The sequence below is a fragment of the Rhodamnia argentea genome, chromosome 9 (assembly GCF_020921035.1).
Source record: "Rhodamnia argentea isolate NSW1041297 chromosome 9, ASM2092103v1, whole genome shotgun sequence".
NCBI classification, from domain to species: domain Eukaryota; kingdom Viridiplantae; phylum Streptophyta; class Magnoliopsida; order Myrtales; family Myrtaceae; genus Rhodamnia; species Rhodamnia argentea.
The window spans coordinates 12716379-12741433 of record NC_063158.1 but is presented as its reverse complement, the minus strand read 5'-3'; the positions used below and the strand labels follow the sequence as shown (position 1 = coordinate 12741433).

Genomic DNA, 25055 nt, shown 5'->3' with positions numbered 1-25055 from the left:
AAATAATACAATGCATATTAATAGTAATGTATTCTCTTTGTTTATAAAAAAAAAAAATTGCTTGCATCATATGAAATGATTAATCGATGAATTTTTTTTTCTTATCGACTGCAAAAATTGTTTAAATATTTTCGTGAATAATGAAAATATTTTTTTTACTCATTCCTTTAAGTGATATAAATGATTTTTTATAATTTTTTTTAAATCATTCATTTTTCACGAATTAAAGGCATCTCGCTAAAAGCGACATATGATATTGGACAAAACGGGCTAATTACCGCTACCGGTAGACAACTAAATCTGAAACCTCCACAAAATTAGGCAAAAATGGATAAAATTAATTTAATATTCTTGGACCAAAAAAAAAATTTAATATTCGATTATCGATAATTAAAAAAAATAAAAAAGAAAGAAAGAAGCAAGGCCACCCGTGGTCCGTACCAACTGGAGCAACCATAAAAACTTTCCTCCTCCTCCTCCTCTTCGTCTTCTTCCTCCAATTTCCGTTGCAGAGACGACCGGGAAGGAGGAGAAGAAGAGGACCGTCCGTAATCTCATCGCCGGTCGACGGAGATCCGCGATCGGCCTCACCCGCAGTTTTCGATTCGTCGATCCAGAGGGAACCGCGAGCGAATTGCCGAACGGAAGCGAACGTCGAAGATGAGTCAAGACGATAAAAGCAGAGGCTTGATCGGCGACCCCCAGCAGAGCCCGAACTACTACGGAACGTTCCAAGGCGTAGCGAACTACTATAACCCTCCTCCTCCTCCTCCGCAGCTGCAGCAGCAGCAGCTGTTCCCTCCGCCGGTCATCGGGTTCCCCCACCCGGTTCCTCCTCCGGGCTCCACCGGCAGTCCCCGGTTCTATCCTTACGGTTATCAAACCGTCGCGGGTATTCATCTCGTCGTGCATACGCTAATTCGTTTGAGTTTCGAGTTTGGTTTCGCTAATTCCATGAGCATGTTAAGGATCGCCTCAGGATGGAATTGGAATATTGAATCCTGTTTCTTTGTCCTGATGTTCTGTATATTTTGGTAGGATTACGTTATCCTGTGGAGATTCTAGCTTCGTTTTGGCATACATATTGATTATTACACCTAGAACTTGACGATCTGTTTGTTTGGTTTTGAAGTGTTGGGTCTTCAAACCGTCTCTCAAATCAGAAAATTTTAGATTTCGAATGATAGTTAGCAGCGTGACTTGATGTGATCACCTTTGTGTCTTGGTTGCATGATCCAGAAGAAATGATACACTTGATATATTTTGTTGCAATGAGAGGAAAGGCATTGTTTTCCTGTGGTTTCGACGAACAAACACTTCGTTTGCTTACGATGACTCCATATCTCATTACGGGTTCTTGTACATTAAAGGTTATGCAATTGTGGAGGGAACACCGGTTAGAGAGCATCGCTTACCTTGCTGCGGTCTTGGTATCGGCTGGTTCTTGTAAGTAATTTGGATGAGCCATCTCTTTCTAGCTGTGCAATGCATCTCCTGAGTGTTTTCTAGTGCAAAAATAAGGGTTAGGAGAATTTGTATGGGCACGCATTCTTTGTAACACACTAGGAGGACAGGAGCTAAACTATCTTTGCATGCTTACATTCTCACAGTGCTCACGGTGAAAATCATCTATCGCTTGATTTATCTTTCCATTTGTAAGTTGTGCGTGAATATTTGTCGTTGCATGCATAAATCATTTTGTTTATCTTTGAACTTGGTATCCTTTTTATAAGTGTGCATTGCTTGAGAATTAGCCAATTGGATGGAAACCAATTGTCTGTGTTACTGGTAAAAATCCTAAGAGAGAGAGAGAGAGAGAGAGAGAGAGGTGGTAAGCAAAGCAAGTTTTAGTGTAATTATATTTAGAAGAAACATAAATTATAAAAGGGAACAATGCAACCTTACCTTTTGAAATGAAAAAAGTGGAAGGCATTCTGTATCTCTCATACTGTGGGTAGCTTCAGACCAAATAATTTCTAATTTTTGTCAAGTAGAGGTGGAGCAATCTCTTTAAGGGCCTCGTATGGAAGTAAATGAACAAGCAATTTATTTTCCAAAATGGTGGACTTATTTGCAAATTTTTGGGATTTCTTGAGGTTGGTAAGTGATGTGGTAAGTGATGCTAATTACGTTATCTCATCTGCAAGGTTCTTGATTGGTTTCTTTCTCGGTGGCATCCCCTGGTACATTGGGACTTTTCTCCTTATTTGTGCTTGCCCAGATCGGCGAGAAAAGCCTGGATATGTTGCTTGTGCAATAGCTGTAAGTGTCTATTCTCCATCCTTTTACCTTATCTTGCTTAAGAATGACATGCTTGTGTTAATGGATGAGTTACTTCCAGATGTGTTAATATTGATTCAACTAATTTTGGGTGTAGCAACTTAGGAGAATGCTCAGAACTTCAAGAATTCTCTAGTTGGATTTGCATTAAGCCTTGATCCCATGCTTAGTGGAAGTTACTCCAAAAAATCTGTTTCCTTCGCTTCGATACATAAGGGATGTTACTTAACCAGCATTAACATGTGTTATTGCATTTTCAATGGAGGTTCTGCAAGAGAGTATTTCCTCCTCAGTCTACTAGTTCTAGGCACCAACTTCAACTCAGCCGGAACTGAGGAACTTGATTGTTCTAGCTGCATGGGCTGATAATGACACCCAGTAATTGCCTAGCCAAGAAATATCAGTATCGAAAGTTGTAAGTCAAAAAACATATGTCTCTACCCAGTAGAGTTTACTTTAATTAAACTAATTGTGCTGATGAATAATTGGAGAAAATATTAATCCCTTTGGTAGACTATTTGCTCATTATGGTTCATGCTTGGCATTCCCTCGAGAAAAAATTGATACCATTTGCAAGTTGCAACTCCTGTTTATGCGTGAGCTGCTCCATATTGCATTTTTTCATTATTTAGGGCATTATTGTGTAATTCCAACTTCAAGATTGCAAGTTATTCTACTTGCCATGGGAGAAATTTTTTAACATTAACATAAAGTTCATCTTTGACATTTCAGTCTTTCCTTGCTGTTCTTGCTGTTACTGTGGGTGCGACAAGGGGGCCTCATAGGTGGTGAGATCATACCAAGGGACTCCAGAATAGTTGTACAGTGATGCCTTGAGACTGCTGAAAAAAATTTGTTGCTATTTTACCTGTCATTTTATCTAAATATACTGCTTTAGATGCAAAGTAACTTGTAAGGTTGGTGGAAGACTAATAATGCGAGGTTTCTATAAGGTTTCCATTTGCCGTTGCGTCCTTGTTTGGGATAAATTGCAAAATCAGGTAAGCGAATCTGGGCTTACTCCATGGAGATCAGTAAACTTTTTATCCTGTCTCGATCTGGTTTCAACTTTATGAGTTGCAGCACTCTAGTATCTTTGGTTCATTTTAGTCTCCAGATTTCGAATCATTAGCAAGTATAGTATGACACATTCAAGCTGATATAGTCGCCATGGTGCTGTTAATAGCGGTCAACGGCAGTGATATGACAACATTGGGTGACCAAATTTGAGATTTGGTGTCCATATTTATTTTAGTAGTTTTGGTGACCATAGTTGAGAGTATGATCGGTTTTCATTCGACTTGGCGTTCTTAATGTTGACAGTGAATGATGAACTTGTGTATTACATTCATGGGCTATTGACTTAGAATAAAGGTTTAGTTGTTATTTTCTAATCAACTCAGTAATTATTCATATAATCGTGATTTACCAAATTCGGTCGTAGAAGTATGTTATATTTTCTGAAAATTTTGTGTTGTTCTGATTGTCTGTTGGATGCAATTTCAGAACACCAAGGCACGTTCAACAAGCTAAGTATTGGAAAGACACTTGTTAATATGACCATTTTGTGAATTATGAGTCATAACTTTGAAATAGTAGCCTCCGAGACGTATTCCTCGTGCATCTTTCATCGAAAAGCAAATCCATTTTATACACTCAAAGCACTTCACTTTATTTCAACTGTCCCTTTATGTGTAGTGCATCTAAGGAGAATTTCAAGTAAGAGTTTGAAGTTAGGTCTTTTTCTCGAAAGAGATTCATAATGGACCTTTGAGTCAAATAATGGCTTGACTTGCTCGACGTTTCGTTTGTTCTACGAAAAATAAATGATTTAAAAAATATTTTTTTGAAAATAATTGCTCATGTTACTTGATACTATTTGTCATTGAAAATATTTTCATTACCGAGAAAAATTTATGTCTAAACCCTTTGCTCAAGTGAAAGATTGTTCATCTTTTTCACTTACAAACCTAGATTTAAATTATCCAAATTACTCAATTATAACCAAAGACGATTAATGAGAGTTCGGAGATGTGCTTTGACAATGTTGGGCACGCTTTAATAGGGGGCCTAGGATGAGGGGCTCCTCGACCTAGTTATGATTTGCGGGTCAATGGAAAGTTTTACCATTGATTAAAAACAAACATCAATTGCGCCACAGAAAATCATACATGTTCGAGAGTGAAAGTAATCGCAAATGAAATCTTATTCGCTGTAGTGCATGGATGCCCATAAAAATATTAATCGAGTGTTCATTGAGTTTTACTAAGATACCGACCACTTTATTAAATTTCTCCTGAGAATTTAAGATTCATATGAAAATTAAGGTAATGAATATTAATATTTGAAAGTGCTAAAAACTGAAATAGAGATTTCTCCCCGAGGCTAAGTAGTAAGAGTACTAAATAGTAAAAAGAGAAAACAGAAAGAGAGAGAACAAGCGCTAGGGTTTGTGCCTCTCTCATATAAAAGCAACCGAAAACCCTAGCTAGCCACTCCAGCAACGAGGAGGGAAGTATAGAGGGACCGTCGCGCTTTCGCAGATCTTCATCGTCTTCTCCCTCTCGCGTCTGAGGAAATGGTCACCTTCAGGGTCTGTATCTCTCTCTCTCTCTCTCTCTCTCTCTCTCTACTTTGAAGGTCGCATCGATTGCCCAATTGGCGAAAATGTTTAGGATCACCGAACGACTTCGTCGCGTGTGTATGTCAGGCTTCTTGCATCATTCGATAGGAAGAATGAAACCATAAATTTGATGTTTTGGTGGCTGGTCATCGTGGAGCATCTGACTGACTGCGAAAAGTGGGGTGCATGTCTCAATTTCCATTGTTTTACGAGGAATTTTTCTTTCCCCTGTATTCGGAAAATGTGCTGCTAGGGTTTAGAAGCTGGTTCGGGGGATTGTGTTTATTTCATTATATTTTATTTTTTGTTTCCCTGAGGAATTTTTGGCTTGCGGGTTGCAGTTTCACCAGTACCAGGTTGTGGGTAGAGCCCTGCCCACTGAGGCAGATGAGCACCCGAAGATCTATCGAATGAAGCTGTGGGCCACCAATGAGGTCCGCGCCAAGTCCAAGTTCTGGTACGCGAGTAATGAAATCTTTGGATTTTGGGCACTATGCTATTGTGTGTTATACAGCAGAATGCGAACGTCTCTGTTGAGAATTCGTTTAAGTGCTCGGCTTCCATTGATGTTGGGTTAGGTATTTCCTGAGGAAGCTGAAGAAGGTCAAGAAGAGCAACGGCCAGGTTCTTGCGATCAACGAGGTTGGTCGCTGGTCAATCATTCTAAGTAGTGGGATTGCTCTTTGAATTGATTTACAGTGTTCTCATGATAATAATAGGAGCTGCATGGAATTTGTTTGTGAGGTTCTGTTCTGATTTCTTAGGAACCTTTGCTTTGCTTCCCTATATCTGCTAGATGTACTATTTTGTAAACTGGAAGTTGAAGCTTGGTTTTCCCCTCATGTTCCTTAATTCCTAAGATGAGTTTTCTCAATATCATTCGCGGTAGTCATCACTTGGAAGTTTTTATCCTGAAAAGATCAATTGTGGTCTCGTCTCACATGCTTAACATCCTTATAGACAAATTTGTGGACCTAGCATAATCTGACATTGGAATCCTGGGAAAGTTGATGGAGTCTAGGGTCTGAGCGGATTAATTTGATTTTTGAGTGGCTTTCACCGTAAAAAAAAATATGTTCTTTAGCAATGTTTAGAGGACTTAAGATTTCTGAGTCCTTTTGCCTCTGGTTTCTGGAAAGTTTGGCATTGTTTTAATGAGTTAAGCAAAGATGTTTTGAGCTTTTCCGACACTATTGAGATAGGATCGAGTAAATACGGAAATGGACTTATAAAGTAGCTAGAAGGTCCTATCTTGGGAGAAAAGTATAGACATAGACAGGGTGGACACTTTCCTCATAAACCATGTAGCTCTAAGATCAGGAACTGTTCTTCGTATGTACTGTAAGAATGGAGAAAAGCTAGATGTTTCTACATCGATTTCCTTTCTTCTGTGCAAGAGCATCTCAGAGTTCTAGGAGTTCCATCTTTCAAAGGTTGAATGTGGACGGGTTTCTGAAACTCCAAAAGCTGGATTTTCAGTTTCTATGAAATGCCATTAGATTAAGAGGTGCTTTAACCCACTTTAACATTTTCTATTTAATGGGTAAGGTTTTATATTTTAATAGGGTTTTTTCATTGAAAACCAAAGTTAATGCAAGTTTTGTGTTATCCATCCCTTACTGTGTAATGGATAACAACTATTGTTTGACCATCTTTTGACAGGAGCAGATTTATATCAATAAGATTTGTCGTATTTTCAATTGCTTTCCTTTCCAAACCTCTGTAGCAATATGTAATTTGGGATTTGCATTCTGCAAATCTGCAGATAGGCTGTATATTGTATAAAACATTCATTATCAAATCTCTGATACTATGCCTGCTCATTACAATATCTCTGCCTAGATTCATGATGGAGTTGTTATAAACGAATGCATCATGGACATTCAAAATTAGGATGCATACCCATTGTCAGTAGCAGAACCTGGCAATTATATATGCACATCCTATATTAGTTAATGGATTATCCAATGATAGAAGCTAGGCAGAAGTCTCTGACCGATTAACAAGAAGAGTTTATCACTCTTTTCTATTTTTTACACTTCCAATTACTTGTCTTGTCCTTGAGGGCTGATGCCATTTGGATTATCCAATGATAGAAACTATGAAGAATTCTCTGACTGATTAACGAGAAGAGTTTATCACTCTTTTCTATTTTTTGCACTTCCAATTACTTGTCTTGTCCTTGAGGGCTAATGCCATTTGGATTATCAAATGATAGAAACTATGCAGAATTCTCTGACCGATTAGCAAGAAGAGTTTATCACTCTATTCTACGTTTTACACTTCCAACTACTTGTCTTGTCCTTGAGGGCTGATGCCATTTTGGTCTGAGTTGCTACACGTGAGATAGCCTTGCCATTTTCCTTTCGCTTACTAGTGTCTCTGGCAGATTTTTGAGAAGAACCCTACAAAGATCAATAACTATGGGATATGGCTCCGTTACCAAAGCCGAACCGGATACCACAACATGTATAAGGAATACCGAGATACCACACTGAATGGGGCTGTGGAGCAGATGTATACCGAGATGGCATCTCGCCACAGAGTCAGGTTCCCCTGTATCCAGATCATCAAGACTGCCACTGTTCCGGCCAAGCTTTGCAAGAGGGAGAGCACCAAGCAGTTCCACAACTCGAAGATCAAGTTCCCGCTGGTATTCAAGAAGGTTAGACCACCAACCAGGAAGCTGAAGACCACCTACAAGGCATCAAGGCCCAATTTGTTTATGTAATACCGGCGGTTGTTGATCTGAGTTATAGGGTCGTCAATAGTTTTCGTGAACACTCAGCAGCCTCATTTTTCCCCCCCTTTCTTTTCTGAGAAGTTTGTCATTTATCTTAGGACATCGAGCTCTTTGGAATTTATCCTTGGTTTCTTCTACACTTTGGGTGATCAACGACTTGCTGTGATGTTGGCTTTTTGCATGTTATCCTTAGCTCACCTCTTGTTTACGTTCATATCCAGTTTAAGCTCTTCTTTAAGGGCGCGGGGAGCTTTCAAGCTTTCATGTCGCTACCATCTCGTTTTTTTTTCTTTTCTACCCATCATTTGAATCATGGTCTGTCTTTTTACCTGTAGCTTGGATCTTGATTATATGCAACATTTCTATAGCCCCCGAAATATAAGAGGATGATGGAATGATAATGAAAGCATCTGAGGTTTTCCCGACAAGAGATGATTCATTACCTGTTGATGTCAGTTCCCAAGTTGGAGAAAATATTTTATTTAACGGTTAGACTATGAGGCCAGATGCCATGTGGCGCAGCAGAAGTGTGTTGTGTTGGCCTTGTCCATCGACTAGAATGGAGCAGTAATTTAAGGTTAATTCCTTAAAGAACTCTCGTCACTGGTTTATTTTTCAACCATGAGTATGTAGACCAGAGTTGCTCATTTGTCAATCGAAGCGATATGATTCTTGTCGTGTAATTGAATATAGTTCACTTGCTTACACGCACTCACAGTTTTAACTGTATTAGAAGTAAATCAATTTTGTACACCGGTTCTAATATCTTGCTCATAGAGACAAATCTAACCCAACACGCTCTTATCACCCTTATGCTTCTTTGGTGTCGCATTGTCGAACAGAGTCATCGGCACAGATTGATATCGGCAAATAATACTTGTCTGAAGATAAGGCAACATGTCTGCCAAGCCGGCTTCCCGGGGAAGCGAGGGGCCTTGCCTAGCCTCGCCTCAACGTATTTCCTTTATTGCTTATTGATGCTTTAAGAATTTCTTTTACTAGCGGTGTATCCTCTATATATCAGGTTTTTCTTTACCTCTATTTTTTGTAAAAAGTTCCTAAATAGAAAGACAAAAACCTATTCCTGCAAAAGCATATTTTACATAACCTAACCAAAACTTAGAGGCGATGGAAAGTGCAAGGGTTCCTCGTAACGTTTACATTTTTTAATGATCTGATGACCCGATCTGAACATGCGAAATTAATGTCACAACCATCAAGCAACATAAAGAGGTCACCATATGGAAAAACATATGAGAAATGATTGGTCTTACTGCAATATTTTATTGGCATTAAAGTTCAGTAATCAGATTGAGAAACGTTCCTTTCTTTGAAAGTAATTTCAAACAACGGCTACTCAAAAAAATTCCACATCTTAGTGCGTCAATGTTACGTAACTGGAAGATAACAGGCTTGAATGTAAGTGCAACCATTCTCTAAGATTGGTCCAAACTTAGTTAGAAGTTCTGCTATGATTGGAGATCCTTTTCTCAGCCAAAAAAGATCAAAGATACTTACCAGCGAAATGGGTCATCCCACAAGAGCACGAACACACAATACTACCAGAACACCATTTTTGCTCACATAGAATTATTGGAAAGATACCCTTCCATGCCCGGAACAGAATACTTAACGTAACAATTACAAAATCATAACTCATCACTTAGTAAATAACATAAAGCATATCCTCTGCCAAAAGATGACTCAAAATTGAACAAACTCTCTAGCAACTGGCAGATAGCTTCTATTTAAAGATAAAAGTGACATAAAAAGTTCTACCCCTAGTTGGCAGCTACTAATTTTTGAATAACTGAGAATGACATGGAAGGCATCTGGCAAACCTAAACTATTAGCGGGTAAGGCAGCTCTCAATGAGAAATGAATTCCGGAATCTCCCACTAATGAGATGAATATTCAGGTTACCCGTATCAATGGTCCAGCATAATCAAGGCTTGAATGCTGAAAAGGCCACCACAGAGTTGTGTCCTCCAAACCCGAAAGAATTTGATATGGCTGCAACCACAAACGCACAATTAACCTCAGATGTACCATTCAAAATGATGTCACTATAATACCAACCCATTTAGGGGGAATCACTCACCAACATTCACTTCATGCTGCTGCTTCTTGTTTGCGACAGTGTCAAAATCTACAGAGGGCTCAGGATTCTAGAGTTGATAAAATGAATGTCACAGACACATATAGCAAAGCAGACAAATGGTTCTACAATAGCAAAGTTCTTCTCCAACACAGTTGGTTACAGACAAGTAGAAACGTGTAAGCGTGAGAGAGGAAGAGAAAGACTATCAACTAAGAAGTTGACTGATTGACTATTAATGTTATGGTTCTCATTTGTCATCTGCTCCCTTTGTAATATCTCATCCACAAAAAGTACATACTTCGCTTAAATATGTTTTCAGTCTGCATTAATATTTCTAAGCAACAGTAGTAATTACTTGAGGTTTCTTTTCAGAACGCCTCGTTCTTTGAAGTACTGCACAGAGATAATTTGTAACTTTCTTGTGTTAAAAGTTAGCAGTTTTAACTACACACTAGTTTGTAGATTATAACTTGATAACATATTGCCAAACAAATTATGCTCATTTTGAGGTGAATTATATTGATCTCTTCATTAAATCAGCATTCATCATTTCGCAGCTGACAGCTATTTAGTTATAAGCTGATCAAATAGAAAATACGTACAAACTGGTTAATAGAGGGATGAAGCCACCCTGTTGTGATTGCTTTCACTGTGGCAATAGCTTCCAAACCTCCGGCAGCACCAAGACAGTGTCCAATCATAGACTGACACAGTATAATTTTGTTAGAACAAGTCAATCAGAGATAAAAAGGGTGGAGAGAGAGAGAGAGAGAGAGAGATTACCTTGGTTGCATTTATTTTGATCCCTGAGGTATTTTTAAACACCTTTTTTATGGCATTAATCTCGGCCAGGTCTCCAGCAAGAGTTGAAGTTGCATGCGCATTTATGTAGTTCACCTGAACAGTTAAAGAAATTGTACAATCAAGTTATCTCTGGCACCAAGTAGCTTATATGCTCAATTTCCAAAGGCAGACATGACGTCAGATAATGACAGGCAATCATCAGATTCTGCAGATGTAGGGTGACTACCCATAACAAAGATGTTTTATAAACTTTAGGAGTTCCTTAAACTATTAACATAAGGCATCCACCATTTGAAGATCAGCCCAAAATATGAAAGCTTTTTGTTTGGAGCCATCAGCTCTTACATCTAAATTCCCTCATGAGTGACTAGAGAGCAGCATTATTCCTAGTATCAATTGTGACATCACTTGAGCAGCCATCATGATCAGAAATAATCAACAGGCTGTGCAAGCCATATTTGTAGTTGACGATGAATTCAGTTGACACATCTAAAGCTCATCTTTCTCCATACCCACATAGGCAAGGCAGATAGGAAAGTCTCATCACGACACAGACACATGCACACTAACGAAACTTAGTGTTTTCAAGCATTAACTACTTACAACGAAACTTTCAGTGTTTTCATGATTGAACAGTATGATAGTACAAAGGATCTCCTAATTCCTTCAAATTTTATCTCTGATTTTCAGTTTTTCTGAATTGTTTTGCTTTTCCAGCGTACCTGTTTGGCCAGGGGGATAAAGTCCTCCAGTAGCTTATTTTATCTGTAGCACTCGAAAGCTTGTCATATATTTTGGCTTAAAAATCCAATCAAGTGATGCCTAAATTACATAACCAAATAAAATTTCCTGCTATTAATGGCAACTCAGGCACAACCCTCACAACTTTTCGGAAGGGCCTGTCGTTATGTTGCCAATTTAGATTTGGCATGGCCAGCGATTGGCATCCACCAAAAAGGGGTGCAAAGACCAACAGTGAGGAGAGATAGCCATATCAGATTCTAGGATTGACACTAGCAATACCCTCTCAACCATGTGAAGCGCACATAGCAAGATATGTTCTTAAGATTGCTTTCAAAGAAGTGAGGAAAGATGGTATGTGCTCCACATGGTTGTTATAAAGACCTACATCTTCGCCCATCAATTGTTTTTGGAACTAGGGTTGACATTAGCTATAATTGTTCCCAATTCAGCCACTCAAAAAAATATCAACTTAGGAGTTTTTTCATGTGATATCCTTCAAATGATTGATGAAGTTTGACTAGTGCACAAGTGCATAGATCATCAAACACTTGCATAATTTGGTGATTGTTGATTGATGATGCTTGAGTAGTGCACAAGTGCATAGATCGTCAAACACTAGTTAATATTGATTCATCGAACACTTGCACCATTTTGGTGATTGTTGATCGATGATGTTTGAGTAGGTGCACTAGTGCATAAATCATCGAACACTTGGTAATATTGATTCTCTCTCTCTCTCTCTCTCTCTCTCTCTCTCTCATTTTAAATAATTTCTACAGTTGTCTAAAGACCAAAGTGCCAGAACCACACAAGTTTGTAGTAGCAGTGGCACAAAATTTGGAGTTAATAACATTCAATAGTAACAAGATTGTACGCCTAAAAACTACAAACTTGATGGTTTGATAAAAAACTGGAAAGGCCAAAATGATGTGGACAAGTACTTTTGAATAAAGATCTTGAGTACTTCAGTATCAAGGTTGAAGATAGTACAGCATATCATGTCGCCAACCCCATTCAGTTGGAAAAGGCTTGGTCGTTATTTGTTGTTTATTTGGCAAGTGCAAAGGCATGTTTCATGCAAAAAGTAAGGACCCAAGTTAACATGAAGATAATCATGCTAAAACTTGAAAGGAAAACAAGCTAGCTTTTCTTTTGTGGAAGAATGCGTGACGAATTCGGTAAAATCCCTCAGCCAATAAGTAATTCCCTCAAAATTGAGGATGTATAACAAAACTAACAATATACGGAAAAGAGATTCATTGCAGAAGCCCACAATGGTGAGCACCACGTGAAGGCTGAAGGAAAGTAATACTGCGATAAAAATTTGATGAAAGGAAGCACAGACTACCTCCTCTGGTGACACACCCGCATCTTCAAGGCTCCTCTCAATGCAAGAGGAAACACCAAGTCCATCAGCCCTTGGATCAGTCATGTGATAAGCATCACAGTTGACCGCACCTCCCAAATACTCGGCAATAATTGGTGCACCTCTTTTCATTGCGTGCTCCAAGCTCTCCATTACCTGAACAGCGAATTAGAAGTTGACAAACAAGCCCAGGAAAAGTATTTGCTTTGGAAAAAGTCTGATACCAATAGTGCAAGCTGATACAGATGACAAGCACACAAACATACGAGAGAGAGAGAGAGAGAGAGAGAGAGAGAGATGTTCTTATACAGGGAAACACAGATGAAACAAGGTATCCTGATGCACAGTGAGAACCAAATGAACACGGGTTCCAAAGAAAACTACAAAGGGCACATCACCAATGAAAAATTCTGCCCATTATTTTATGGATGTCAGACAAGTGCTTCTATTGTAAAAAATAAAAGACATATATGATGAAAAGGAGAGGAAAAAATACACGAATATCGACATGCTTCTCAAAACTAAAAAGTGGCAGATCCAGCAATTCGATAATCGTCCCAGACCATATTTAGACAGCATCTAATTCTAACAACACAGCACTTTTAGCAGCAGTTCGTGTCTTTTTACAGACTGCTAAAATTTAAACTGAAGCACTTTTCAGTGAAAAAAGAAAACAAAAAACCTCATATATTTATAGACAATAAGGAAAAATAAAGTGTGTACCAGAGCTTACCAAAACTCCTGCTCCTTCACCCATGACAAAACCATCTCGATCTCTATCCCAAGGCCTTGACGCAGTTTGTGGATCATCGTTTCTCTGAGACAAGGCTCTGCATGCCACGAAACCACCCAAGCCAATGGGAATAATGGCAGCTTCAGTGCCACCAGCAATCATCAGATCAGCCTCACCCCGACGGATGTGATTGGCAGCAGCATAGAAGCAATAGTTGGAAGTGGCACATGCAGTTGAGATGGAATAATTTGGACCCATGAAACCAATTTCAATGGCAATCAACGCAGATCCCATGTTTGTTATGGCATAAGGAATAAAGAAGGGGGTTATCTTCCTGTGACCTTTCTCAATTAGATTCTGTACGCCATCAGAGAACACAGTCAAACCACCCATACCTGTCCCAACAAGTACACCAGCCCGCTCCTTTTCGATCTGTGTAGAGTAATGTCAGCAATTTAGTGACTTTGTCATTTTGAAAGAATGACTGCTTATTAAGGGAAAGCCACAATTCCAGGACACAGGCTTAACATTGCAACATCAGAATTACTGCCTCCACAGCCAAGAAACGCTACTGAGAAGGAAATTCAACAAATAGAACTGCTGTTATCTGCATGTCAAACTTGCAATAGTCCCATTTTTTCATTCTCTAGGCCCAAAAACAAAGTTATTCAACAGATATAGAGGGTTTTGCAAATTATCTCCTACGACACAAAGAATATGAGAGAAGTACAATAAAATGTTAGTGCCATTCCCTCAGACATCCATGCTCATCTCTCTTTGCTTTCATAACTGCTTGAAGGAGAGCGCTTTGTTTGGTAGGCTCGCCAGTGAAAGATAAGAGAAATACTGGAAAGCTGAAATTTTTCCTCCTCTCCCTTTCACAAAAATTTGAAATAATTCAATATTTTCCACCCCAATTGCAATTCCCCTTATTTTCCCTCACTTTCCAAACACAGTAGAGAAGTTATCCGAATAGCAGAAACTGCTGGTTCAGTGCAATGCCAATGAAACTGAATATCTATATTTTAATAATTGCATTCAATAAACAGAAGTTCATCAAACCAATGCACACGAGTCTGTCAGATCATGTTTGTGCTTCACAAGCATCATTTTCAGCAGAGGAAGTGCATATCGTAGGATGCACAGGATTTGACGTTACTGTTCTAACATTGCAATTGATGCATTGGTATTTGCAAAACATGTGGACAAATGTCTGTTAATAAGTAAACCAGAGGAGCTGGGCTACAAGTTAGACATGGAACAGTCAATGAACTTGAGCATTAAGCGAGACACCGTTGATGCCGTTACAAGCATTGTAAACGAGGAAGACAAAATAAACGACAGACAATGACTATTGAATCTCAACCAGGAAAAATTCATAGCCGAAGGGAAAGCAAAGGAATACGTGTTTAAAAAAGGTTTTCCAAAGGGAAAACAATGTTGATCAGCCGGTAACAACTCAGACAAGCTGTTCTTCCTAGACAGGAACAAGGCAGAAAGACGTCACCAGTATCCAGTTTCAAATTAGCAATGAGAAAGAGCAGATCCCAAAGTCTGAAACTTCCATTCTAAAAGTCACTTCTAGTACTTGATCAACTTTTAAAGCACTACGATTGCAATGCCATCAAACGTGCCACACCCTTGTCTACAAATTTACTACCGATAACCATTTTCTCATCAGAGAATTCACTTGATCTTCCTGGAGTTAGCTCAACTAGGAGGACAATGAAAATGGATCAGTACTTGCAAGCATCCTTTACATCAGAATTGGACACGAAGAAATGTCCAATAAACTTGGCACGTTTCAACACGAGAAATGAGAAACTATAGATTACCATCGGCTTGACATCTAATTTAGAGCCCAGGAGTCATTACCGCTGAGCTCAAAGCTAAAAAAGAAACGACGGTGCTTCAGAAAAACGTTTAGCAATTTGAGACCATTCAGATCCAATAATTAAAAGGACTGTCCCACCATGCAATTACAGCAAGCACGAGCGAAATCAAAGCCCAGAATCAGAAAAACCTTGGAGCGCCTATCGCCGCCGAGATCAGCATCTTCGAGCGCCTTCTTGGCAGCGACAATGCAGTAGCGCAAGCAATCGTCGAGGCGCCGGTCGTTCTTCCCGTCGATGTAGCCCTGGGACGAGAACCCGTGGATCTGCCCGGCGAAGCGCGTGGGGAACTTGGAGGCGTCGAAGCGGTCGATCGGGCCGATCCCGCTCTCGCCGGCGAGCAGCTTCTCGTAGTAGGCGTCGACGTCGTTGCCGAAGACGGAGACGAGGCCCATCCCGGTGACGACGACGCGCTTCTTGGGGTCCTTCTCGCGCCTGGGGGCGGAGACGGCTGCCGGGGCGGAGGACCTGACGGCGGGGACGGCGACGCGCCTGGGGGCTCGTGGACCGGCGTGGGGGTAGGCATTGGAGGACGATTTGCGGAGCGGGCCGAGGGGGGAGACGCGGAGGGGCGGAGATTGCAGGGATTGCATGGTCGAGAGAGAGAGAATGGTGGTGGCGATGATAACGAAGAAGAAGAAGAAGAAGAAGAAGAGGGAGATTGCGGAATTTATGAAATGACTCGTCTCGTAGCTTGTTGCGGAAGTGAGACAGGAGAGAGAGAGAGACGCAGTACAAGTGGCGCTGGGAATTGCAATATGTTATATGTTACTCTTCTTTATTAGGCCAATCTCCACTTGTGGGGCACGAGTTCCTGTTCCCCCATTGAATCGACCATCTTTCGATTCGAAACTAGACCTCATCATTGGACGGATCGATCAATCCAATCTCAAAACTTTCCGAGTAGCGGAAATTGCGTAGGCCCGGGCGATTCGGGTCGGGGGGACGAGAAAAGCCGACCGAGCTCAGCTGGGGATTGTGCTCGGACTCGCCCATCTGCCCTTCGAGCCGACCCGAGCTCTGATTGGATCAGGTGGGCCAGACGGGCGGCTCGATTTGCGATCGGTCATTAAACCTAAAGGCATGTACTGAGCTGAATTGGAACCGCCCTACTTGACGTGATCTACAATTAGTAGTGGCTCGGATATAGTTTATTACGTGCATACTGAATTCATGCGATGATTTGTCCTAATCGGGACTGCTCATGTATGGCCTTGGGAGAAGTTAGAAATATTTACTTAGGTTTCGAGTACCCGTTCCATGGGGTGCTTTTGATATAGGTTCAATTTCTCAAAGGTTAAAGGAGTCGTTGTACCTAGGAGTGAGCAAATCACACCGCTCGGACCGGGACCGAACCAGGATCGATAGTCCGGTTTCTGATTTTAGAGAGAGCGGTTCGATTCCCGATTATAGGGTCCTAGGACCGGACCGCCCTGGCCGGACCAATCAAAATTTAAAAAAAAAAAATTACCCTCTCTTTACTTGTCAAGAGTGTCTAAGAAATTTTATCAAATTGAGAAGTTATTGGCACTCTCTATTCTTTATTCTCCTATGTAAAAGTCTTTTTAGTTACACTCTATTTTATCTTTTGAAAGTAACCAAGCTAATGTGCTCTAAGTTAGGAATGGTGCATATTTTTTTTTTTTACATGTGTCCTGTCCAATGGAACCGCCCGAGAATCGGACCGGGCCGGTGGTTCGGTTCTCGGTTCCGGAAAATTGAGAACCGAGAGCACCGGTCCGATTCTGGTGGTCCGATTCTCAATTCTTGAGGGGACCAGACCGGGACCGGATCGAAAACCGATCACCCCTAGTTGTACCTTCACTCCATTTTAGAGCTGAAGAAAGGGCGGTCCGGGTGCCCAAAAAAAAAAATCGGATTTCATGCAAAATCCCACAAAAGATTTTAAGTTTTTCATGGACACCAATATCCAAAAAACATTTTTTCCCACCGGATCATACCCATAACTTGTACTGACGACCCAAAAGCACCTTTCGTCGCGCACGTTGGACAATGTCGAGCAGGATCTTGAACGGCCCCTCATGGACTGTGCACGGAAGGTATGGTTGGAATCGCTGGTACAAATTTGAGGCATTGGCGAGACGAAAAAGAAACCGGACTATCAGTGTCCTCAGAGACAAACGTTTTTTTTTTTTTTTTTTTTCCGAACTTCTGGTGTGATTTAAGCCGACAATTAGGCGGCTCCTAGGACAATCAACTACTGTATGAATGCGTTAGATATGGTAGATCTTGACCCTGATCCTAATGGGATGGCAAATAAATTGGTGGGCCGTTGGGAATGTAGTGAACTAGAAGATGGCTTGCATGGGGGAGTTGACTGATCCTCTTCCTGTGATGCTTTTACCGTACAATGGTACTTCTGCATTTCCCTCTCTTTTTTTGATAAAGCAAAGCCATCGGTTGTGGGTACAATTCTTTCGTTGAGCAGAATAATTGTTGGGTAAGCTCCCCAAAAGTTTTAGACCGCCTAATCATGATGAGCTTTTTAGCTATTGAATTGCGAGTCAACAACTCAAAAATTGTAAACTTCTTTATACCATATCAAGTATTAAGTACACAGATTCTAATCGCAAATAAGTGCAGGGGAAGCAACCGGGAGAAGCTCCGACACGCCGTTTATAGAAGATCGCCGAGGGAGAGTTCAAAGCGGAGCCTGTTAACGGGTTGAGCGCGGATTGTTAACCAAGTAAACACATTAATCGCTCTATGTCGGATCGATTTTATCGCGTGTGTGACTCGTTTTTCTTGACATGGATATGCAATCGGGGTTAACTCAAGCGATTTAGGCTCCGTTTGTTTCGCGAAAATTGTTTTCCAAAAAGTCATTTTTCCGTTTGTTTGGTGGAAAATGTTTTGTTTTCGAAAAACGTCTTTCCAAAAGTTATTTTCTAGAAAAATGAAAATATTTTTCTGTGCTTGGCCAAAATATGAAAAAGACCCGAAAAATATTTTCCGTTGTTTGGTATGGATCAATTTTCCTCCATGCACTCATTTCGACCATTTTTTTTTCCGTTTCATTTTTTTAAAAAAAATCAAATGTTTTAATTATTTGTACTTTTCTTTTTTCTCTTTTCTTTTTTATTATTTTTATATTTGTTTTCCTTCTAGTTTTGGCCGGTTGCTGGCCAAGGCCACCAGTCGCAAACAAGCTTGTGCTTCACAACCTCGGGCAAGCTCGAGATCCCCGTGATCAGCCGAGCCTCGAGCTCGCCAGACCGAGTCATGGTCGATTGTCGGGCTGTCGGCTATTGCCGAGGTCCGTGGTTGGCGGAGGAAGAAGGAGGAAGGACCGTGGGTGGTGGAGGAAGGTGGAAGAAGGAGGAAGAAGGAGAAAAGAGCAAAAGAAAAAGGCAAAAAAAGAAAAGAAGAAAAGAAAATTTTAAAATACTGTAAAATGTCTAGTTTGGGGATTTTCGTAGTATTAACCATTTTTATGTAGTACAAATCTAACCACCCAACCTATACCCGACCATACTATTATAACAGTTCCATATTTAATCTAATCTAGCAAAACCTATGAATTATTTAAAAAATTATATTACTAAAACATTGTGGACAATTTTATAAGTAAAAAAATTAAAATACAAAAAATTAATTTTTAAGATAGTTAGCTAACCTATTTATGATCAATTTATAACCTATTTGAAACCCCATTAAGTTGTTCGTGGCCCATATATCACCCATTCAAGTTTGTTAAGCAACCCATTTATGACCCACACTCTTAAATATGGGTTAGAGTATAGGTTTTTGATCCATTTTGCAATCTCTACTTTTACCTTCCCATTTACACCAACTGAGAATATTCTAGCTTAGTGATATTCCGTGAAGGCTGCACATATAGAAGAAGGAAGTAAGTGTGATAGAGTCAATAGATGCATCATTGGCCCAGTTGCATTGGCATTTGCCTTGGAAGCAACAATGTATGTTAATCGCCTTCTTCAAGCGGACTTTCAGACGAAGAGAGACATGGAGGAGGAAGGCATGCTCAAGTGAAGTGGCGGATGAGGAAGAAAAGTAGACTAATAAGCACAAAATTGCAGTTGCAGATGTGGAGAGCTCTCAGTTGCAGCACTAAAATTTCAAATGTGTAGTGAAGAAGAAGATGAGAAGTAGTGAAGGTGTCATCTGGCCATTTTATCCTGTTTGGTGTGCAAATTACAATGTGCCAGGAGATTTCATATGTTGTATCATTCAACTGAATGGGTACAAGCTGAGTATTCTGACAGGTCTCATCATGCCAAAAACCGCTACCTGCGGCCGGGGAATTTTTATGGAGACACTAGCAAAACCTCACAGGAGGTAAGCTTTCGTGGAGGCCTAGCACAAGCACAGTCTCAAATGAGAATGTTACGGACAGAGCGAGAGATATCGAGGCTTTTTACTTTCCTAATTCTAGCAACATCAGTTGAAGCAACTTGATGGTTGTATGACTACGAATGCTTCTTTGCTCAATTTGTGAGCAATGGTGTGCACTACTTAGAAGCAACAATATAGCACAATCTCCAAGCAGATTGTTCAAAAGAAAAGGCAAAAAGTGGAAAGAAGTAGCCACCAGAAAGACCAACTGTAATTCCTAGATTTGATTGGCCTGATTATGAATCTCCCTTGTACTTTTCAACTGTAAGAACGATGTTCTTGCTCCGTAGTTCTAGCTTCTCTAGCACTAAAAAGAAATTGCAATCAATGGACCTGTACGTGGATTATGCAAGCTAATGCTTTCGCAAGTTCATGCTGTCCCGGAATCATCATCAGAACTATTCACATGCATTCCAGAGGATTTGCCCACGACTGCTGCTTCCATCAATGTGGCCATCTTCTATAGCGGCACCAGTCTTATCTTTTTGTGCCCTGGAATCATCAGCAGAGCTATTCACATATGTTGCAGAGGATTTATTTTGCCCAAAACTGCTGCTTCCACAATGATCACTCTCATCTTTATGTGGTGAAGACATCTCGACAGTCGAGCATGACTCGGGTTTCTGTAACTGCTTACACAGGTAAAAAGACCAAGCAAACACATCAGGTCAAAGGATCATAAACCAACAGTTAACATGATGAGTTATTACCATCGTCGTGTTAGATTGGTCATTGGGTTTGCCGAACTCCTTCACGCTTTCGCAGACTGTGGGGAGTTCATTTATCATTTGGAAAAGCATATCCCTGCAAGTAGAAGTACAGAAATGGATCAATGCTCACCATAAAAGGCGTCATGTGGAGAGGGACATTCATAATTACGATGACATCACTAATGCAAAATGGACATCATGCTAGGGCATTCAAATTCCGTAATCACTATTCAACCATGAGATTCACAATATAGACAAAGCTAAGAACAGTCTTCCTGCATTCATTCTAGATCGTCGTCGACCATTCGCATAATAACCCCCTGGTCTTGATTGGCATACACTAGCTCAGCAAGTTAATTCAAAGTAGTGGATATGAAAGGGGATTAGGTGTCACACCTTTCACTCTTTGTGAAGCCAGAACGCCGACAAACATAAAATGCAACAGCGAGCAACCACGAATTAGAGTCAGCAGCGACCAGTTTCTCCCATTCCTACTCTGGCATGAAATACCTGGCAAAATTAATACCTAGCACTGGCTCAGGAAGGTCATTAGGAACCATCATTTCCGGAGGCTTAACTTCCCATGTCCCATTTGGAAGCCCAACCAGACACTGCGCGTCTTTCTCTGAACTCACAACACATGAACCATCAATAAATCAATTACAAAAATCGTCATCGTTCATAAGACACCCATCCAGTCTAAAACTTCACTGAAAACTGCTTACACAGAGCTTAAAAAGCTGCAAAGCAACACATCCGAAATCCCAATTGGTGAAGTTGATTGTACTTGGAATATAGCTTTAGTTCTTCATATAGAAACACTATAGAACTACTTGACATAGTAAGCATATATGCAGATGAACCTCGATTTAGCTGTAATTACAGTTCTTCGTTCTAACATACCGACTAATATTGATGTAGCGCCTAAATAATCATCAGCCTCCAATCTTAAATTACGTCAAGCGACTTATTAAACCTTTCTGGAGTAGCACGATATGATACCATTGTCCAAAAACCCCATATGAAAAAAATTTACAATTGGACTGAACAATGAAGAAGATTCATTTTGTTTTCTATTTCCGATTGAAAATGGTGGCCCGAGATTCTTCTTTTCTGCAAGGTGAGGATCAATAATAGAAACGAAAAATTAAACCCCTAACACTTGAATCTGGTGATTTGTGGAAAAGCCAAGAGAATTTCGCATCAACAACCAAAATATCGAAAATTGCCACAAAAGACTTGAGGAGGAAAACAGGGCAAGGTCGTGCATTAACACTTTGAAAAACTAAACAGCGAAGCACGATGCTGAGGGATAGAAATGAATTTAGGGCTGCGCGATCCAAGAAACCCATCAAAGCAAGCCCATGATAGTGAGTCGAAAAACAAATTGAAGTGGATGTACATCACTCTATGTGCTAGTAGAGAGAGAGAGATACCAGGATCACATTGTCGGTACAAAAACTCATATCAGACAAAACCCACAAGAGAGAGAGAGAGAGAGCACAGGCCGGTGGTAAGAGCCCTTATAATTCCAGAGCGTCTGCCATGGAAGGAGTAGAGAAAGACCTCGAGCACTTTGAGGGCGTAATGTGCAGTTCCCGTCATGATGGCCACTCTCTCACTCTGTTCGACCCACCCACAAACCCAGAAAAAAAGAAGAGAGAGAGAGAGAGAGAGAGAAGATTTTGAGGGTGTTTCTGCTAATGTTTCCTCGGAGCTCAGAAGCTCATCCATGGATTAAACCCAGAAAAATGGGTCTTCGAATCGATCGCAAAGACCCTGCGTTGCCTTTTTGAGGTTTTAAAATTTGAGAGGGAAAGGTCGGTTTCTTCTGTTTTGACTTTGGGTCAACCAACTTGTTACCATTTTCTTTTCCTTTTATAATTCATATAAATTCTTTTTGTTATTACAGGGAATTCTCTTTGAAAAATTACATGTATCTGGGCCCTGGGGTGTGCTCATTTTCATGAAAATGATTTTTCACAAAATGATTCTCCAAATTTTCATATCTATTGAAATTGGATAATCAACAATTCACGGTCAAGGAAAACGTCCATACTTTAAGGGTGCGTTTGTTTTACGGAAAATGAATAATTTAGAAAACATTTTTCGAAAAATGATCGTTTGTATCCCTTAAAATAATCAACCGATGAAAAAAACTTCATCATCGGCAATAATTTAACTGCTTACGTAGGTAAATAGACCAAGTTACACATTAAGTGAAAGGCTCATAAACCAACAATTAACATGATGAGTTTTACCGTAGTCTTGCCATACTGGTCATTGGACCTGCCATCCTTCGCAATTTCTTAGAACGTAGGGAGATCATTCATCTTTTCGAAAAGCATCTCCCTGCAACTAGTAAGCACTGAAATGGATCAATGCTTACAAGGCTCATAATTAGTCCAGAGTCAACGATCATCTCTCGCCCAAACCGAAGGAATGCATCTGGCCCTAAGAAATCTCCACCAGCTAATGGGTTTTATCTATTTTACCCTAGGCTAAAGTCGTGTTAGGAAGTTCAATCGAAAGACACTAACCGGAGAGACAGTGCTAAGACCTAGCTCGAAGAATGTACTAAAACTTCTTCGCATATTACTCTTTAAAAGCCAAAAAGTCTACTTACTGTTGTAAAGTTCAGACATCCTCAAAAGTGCTCACTAAGTGGAGAAAGAACAACATTTCAGTCACCAAGCAACTTCATCAAGTTTGTAACCTCCAGTCATAGGCCTTGCCAAACAAATGTATATGAATACAATGGCTTGTTATGGTATTAAAGTATACTTTTAGTGCCAAAAGTTATGTACGGAGTTCACTTAGGTGTCAAAAGTTTCAATCGGATCACTTTAGTGCCAAGTTGGAAACAAAAGGATCTCTTTGATGCCTCCGACGAAATTTTTCGGCCAAAACGGCCCTGTGGCATTAATAATTAATTTTTAATGTAGAATTAGCTAAAAATTAAATTCATTTAAAATACAAACTATATTTAAAATAAATTTAAAAATTAGCTAAAAAATTTAACAAAAAGCCTTAAACTTAAAAAATAGGACGTTTACGCTAAGCCCTCGCCGCCGCCACCGCCCCCTCCCCCAAACCATCACCCGCAATGGCAAGGCTCAGAGACCCCCACCGGCCATAGGCAAGGGCCCGGCTGGGGCTCCGCAACCCCCGCTGGCCATGCCCCTCCCTCATCGGTAATTACTAGCGACAACGAGGGCTATGCAAGCCCTTGCCGCCTATTCTACAAATGTTCACATTTTCTTTTTTTAGTTTTGACTTTTCTTTGTTAATTTTAAACCTAATTTTTCAATTTATTTTAACATAACTTGCATTTTTTTTATTTTTTTTTTCAATTTTTTGATTTTTTTATTTTTGTAAACTAATTGAGTTTGTATTTTTATTTTTAGTAATTTTTTTCCAACTTTTACCTTTTTTAATTGCTGATTGGACCTCGCCGGAGCAACGTCAACCTCAAATAATAATAAAATAATGTCACGTTAAATTTTCGACGGAGCAAATCGGACTTGGTACTGAAACGATTGTTTTTCAAAAAACTTGGCACTAAAGCGATCCGATTGAAACTTTTGGCATCAAAGTGATTTTTGTACATAACTTTTGACACTAAAAATGTACTTTTCCCCTTGTTATGAGGACAATGGGAAGAATTTTAAACACCACCATGGGAAATCAAACAATACACGGATGGTCCGTTATATATAACCATCAATTTCTTAAGGTTTGACTGTGGTAAGCTTAAAAAGTCAAGTTAACTAATACAAACCGATTATGGCAAAGAGCAAGCAATAAAAGTTATTTTGAACAATCCCATTAACCGGCACATTAACCGCGAGTGAATCACCATAGAAGCAACATGCAGAGAGGGACATTCATAATTACGATGAGATCAGATCACCTGTGTATAATGGAGAGGGGCATTCAAAACTGCAAAGCAACAAATCCGAAATTCCAATTGTTGAAGTTGATTCTAATCGGAATATAGCTTTAGTTCTTCACATAGAAACACCATAGAACTACTCGATGCAGTAGGCATATATGTAGATGAACCTCCATTTTCCTGTAACTGCAGTTCTTCATTCTAACTACCTTACCGACTATTATCGATGTAGTGACCAAACAATCATCAGCGTCCAATCTAAATTACGTCAAACTCTTATCTAACCTTTCTGAAGTAGCACGACATGAAACAATCAATCCAGAATCACCATTTGAAAATATTTACACTTGGAATGAAAAACGAAGAAGATTCGTTCTGTTTTCTTTTTTCAATAAAAAATGACAGATCAAGATTACTTTTTTTTTTTTGTTTTTGCGTGCTGACGGTTGAAGATTAGAAACCACAAATTACTCTCCAAGGCTGGCATCTTGTGATCTAAAATCTTTGGTGGAGAAGGAAAAAGGATTTTCATATCATATTTTATAAGCGCCATCGTTGGTCTGTCGGACTATATTATCATTTGATTATATGATTTTTCACTTGGCTATGTGACTCATATATCTGAAGGATAGTCTAGAAGGTGTTTATTGAAACGCTAATTTAGGATGTTCTCATCTTCAATTCTATGAAGCTATTTCTTCATTCTTTCCTTTTCTCCAGTTTGGACGTTTACTGTGCCATCACTCTTTGATTACTTTTTTTTGGAACAGAGAACCATTTGTACGTG

The 25055-nt window shown here is 39.9% G+C and overlaps 4 protein-coding genes across 4 annotated transcripts; 2 read left to right on the top strand and 2 right to left on the bottom strand.

The window, feature by feature from the left end:
- Positions 1-447: 447 nt before the first annotated feature.
- Positions 448-3242, top strand: LOC125316616 (60S ribosomal protein L18a-like protein). Its single transcript, XM_048285418.1, has 4 exons — positions 448-892; positions 1371-1446; positions 2148-2262; positions 3013-3242. The coding sequence occupies exons 1-4, from the start codon at positions 661-663 to the stop codon at positions 3070-3072; spliced, it is 483 nt and encodes a 160-aa protein (XP_048141375.1). The 5' UTR covers positions 448-660; the 3' UTR covers positions 3073-3242.
- Positions 3243-4744: 1502 nt separating this feature from the next.
- Positions 4745-7860, top strand: LOC125316615 (60S ribosomal protein L18a-like). Its single transcript, XM_048285416.1, has 4 exons — positions 4745-4873; positions 5245-5360; positions 5482-5545; positions 7293-7860. The coding sequence occupies exons 1-4, from the start codon at positions 4859-4861 to the stop codon at positions 7632-7634; spliced, it is 537 nt and encodes a 178-aa protein (XP_048141373.1). The 5' UTR covers positions 4745-4858; the 3' UTR covers positions 7635-7860.
- A 1355-nt stretch (positions 7861-9215) lies between these two features.
- On the bottom strand, positions 9216-15992 carry LOC125316619 (3-oxoacyl-[acyl-carrier-protein] synthase I, chloroplastic-like). The gene is made up of 7 exons (XM_048285424.1): positions 15418-15992; positions 13395-13826; positions 12644-12817; positions 10531-10644; positions 10350-10451; positions 9748-9814; positions 9216-9659 (listed from the first exon to the last, which is right to left on the bottom strand). Exons 1-7 carry the CDS (start codon positions 15877-15879, stop codon positions 9592-9594), a joined length of 1419 nt encoding a protein of 472 aa, XP_048141381.1. The 5' UTR covers positions 15880-15992; the 3' UTR covers positions 9216-9591.
- A 3742-nt stretch (positions 15993-19734) lies between these two features.
- Positions 19735-21825, bottom strand: LOC115755985. Its single transcript, XM_048285425.1, has 4 exons — positions 21810-21825; positions 20884-20998; positions 20374-20467; positions 19735-20292 (listed from the first exon to the last, which is right to left on the bottom strand). The coding sequence occupies exons 2-4, from the start codon at positions 20934-20936 to the stop codon at positions 20062-20064; spliced, it is 378 nt and encodes a 125-aa protein (XP_048141382.1). The 5' UTR covers positions 20937-20998; positions 21810-21825; the 3' UTR covers positions 19735-20061.
- Between the last annotated feature and the right edge of the window lie 3230 nt (positions 21826-25055).

Coding starts and splice junctions, on each gene's coding strand:
- LOC125316616 (XM_048285418.1), top strand. CDS start 661: ATGAGTCAAGACGATAAAAGCAGAGGCTTGATCGGCGACCCCCAGCAG. Junction 893..1,370: donor CGGTTATCAAACCGTCGCGG/GTATTCATCTCG, acceptor TGTACATTAAAG/GTTATGCAATTGTGGAGGGA. Junction 2,263..3,012: donor ATGTTGCTTGTGCAATAGCT/GTAAGTGTCTAT, acceptor TTGACATTTCAG/TCTTTCCTTGCTGTTCTTGC.
- LOC115755985 (XM_048285425.1), bottom strand. CDS start 20,936: ATGATGGTTCCTAATGACCTTCCTGAGCCAGTGCTAGGTATTAATTTT. Junction 20,468..20,883: donor CTAGGTATTAATTTTGCCAG/GTATTTCATGCC, acceptor TTCTACTTGCAG/GGATATGCTTTTCCAAATGA. Junction 20,293..20,373: donor ACCAATCTAACACGACGATG/GTAATAACTCAT, acceptor CTGTGTAAGCAG/TTACAGAAACCCGAGTCATG.
- LOC125316615 (XM_048285416.1), top strand. Junction 5,361..5,481: donor CGCGCCAAGTCCAAGTTCTG/GTACGCGAGTAA, acceptor ATGTTGGGTTAG/GTATTTCCTGAGGAAGCTGA. Junction 5,546..7,292: donor AGGTTCTTGCGATCAACGAG/GTTGGTCGCTGG, acceptor TGTCTCTGGCAG/ATTTTTGAGAAGAACCCTAC.
- LOC125316619 (XM_048285424.1), bottom strand. CDS start 15,879: ATGCAATCCCTGCAATCTCCGCCCCTCCGCGTCTCCCCCCTCGGCCCG. Junction 12,818..13,394: donor GTGAAGGAGCAGGAGTTTTG/GTAAGCTCTGGT, acceptor TTCGCTGTTCAG/GTAATGGAGAGCTTGGAGCA. Junction 9,815..10,349: donor ATCCCTCTATTAACCAGTTT/GTACGTATTTTC, acceptor TATCAACTCTAG/AATCCTGAGCCCTCTGTAGA.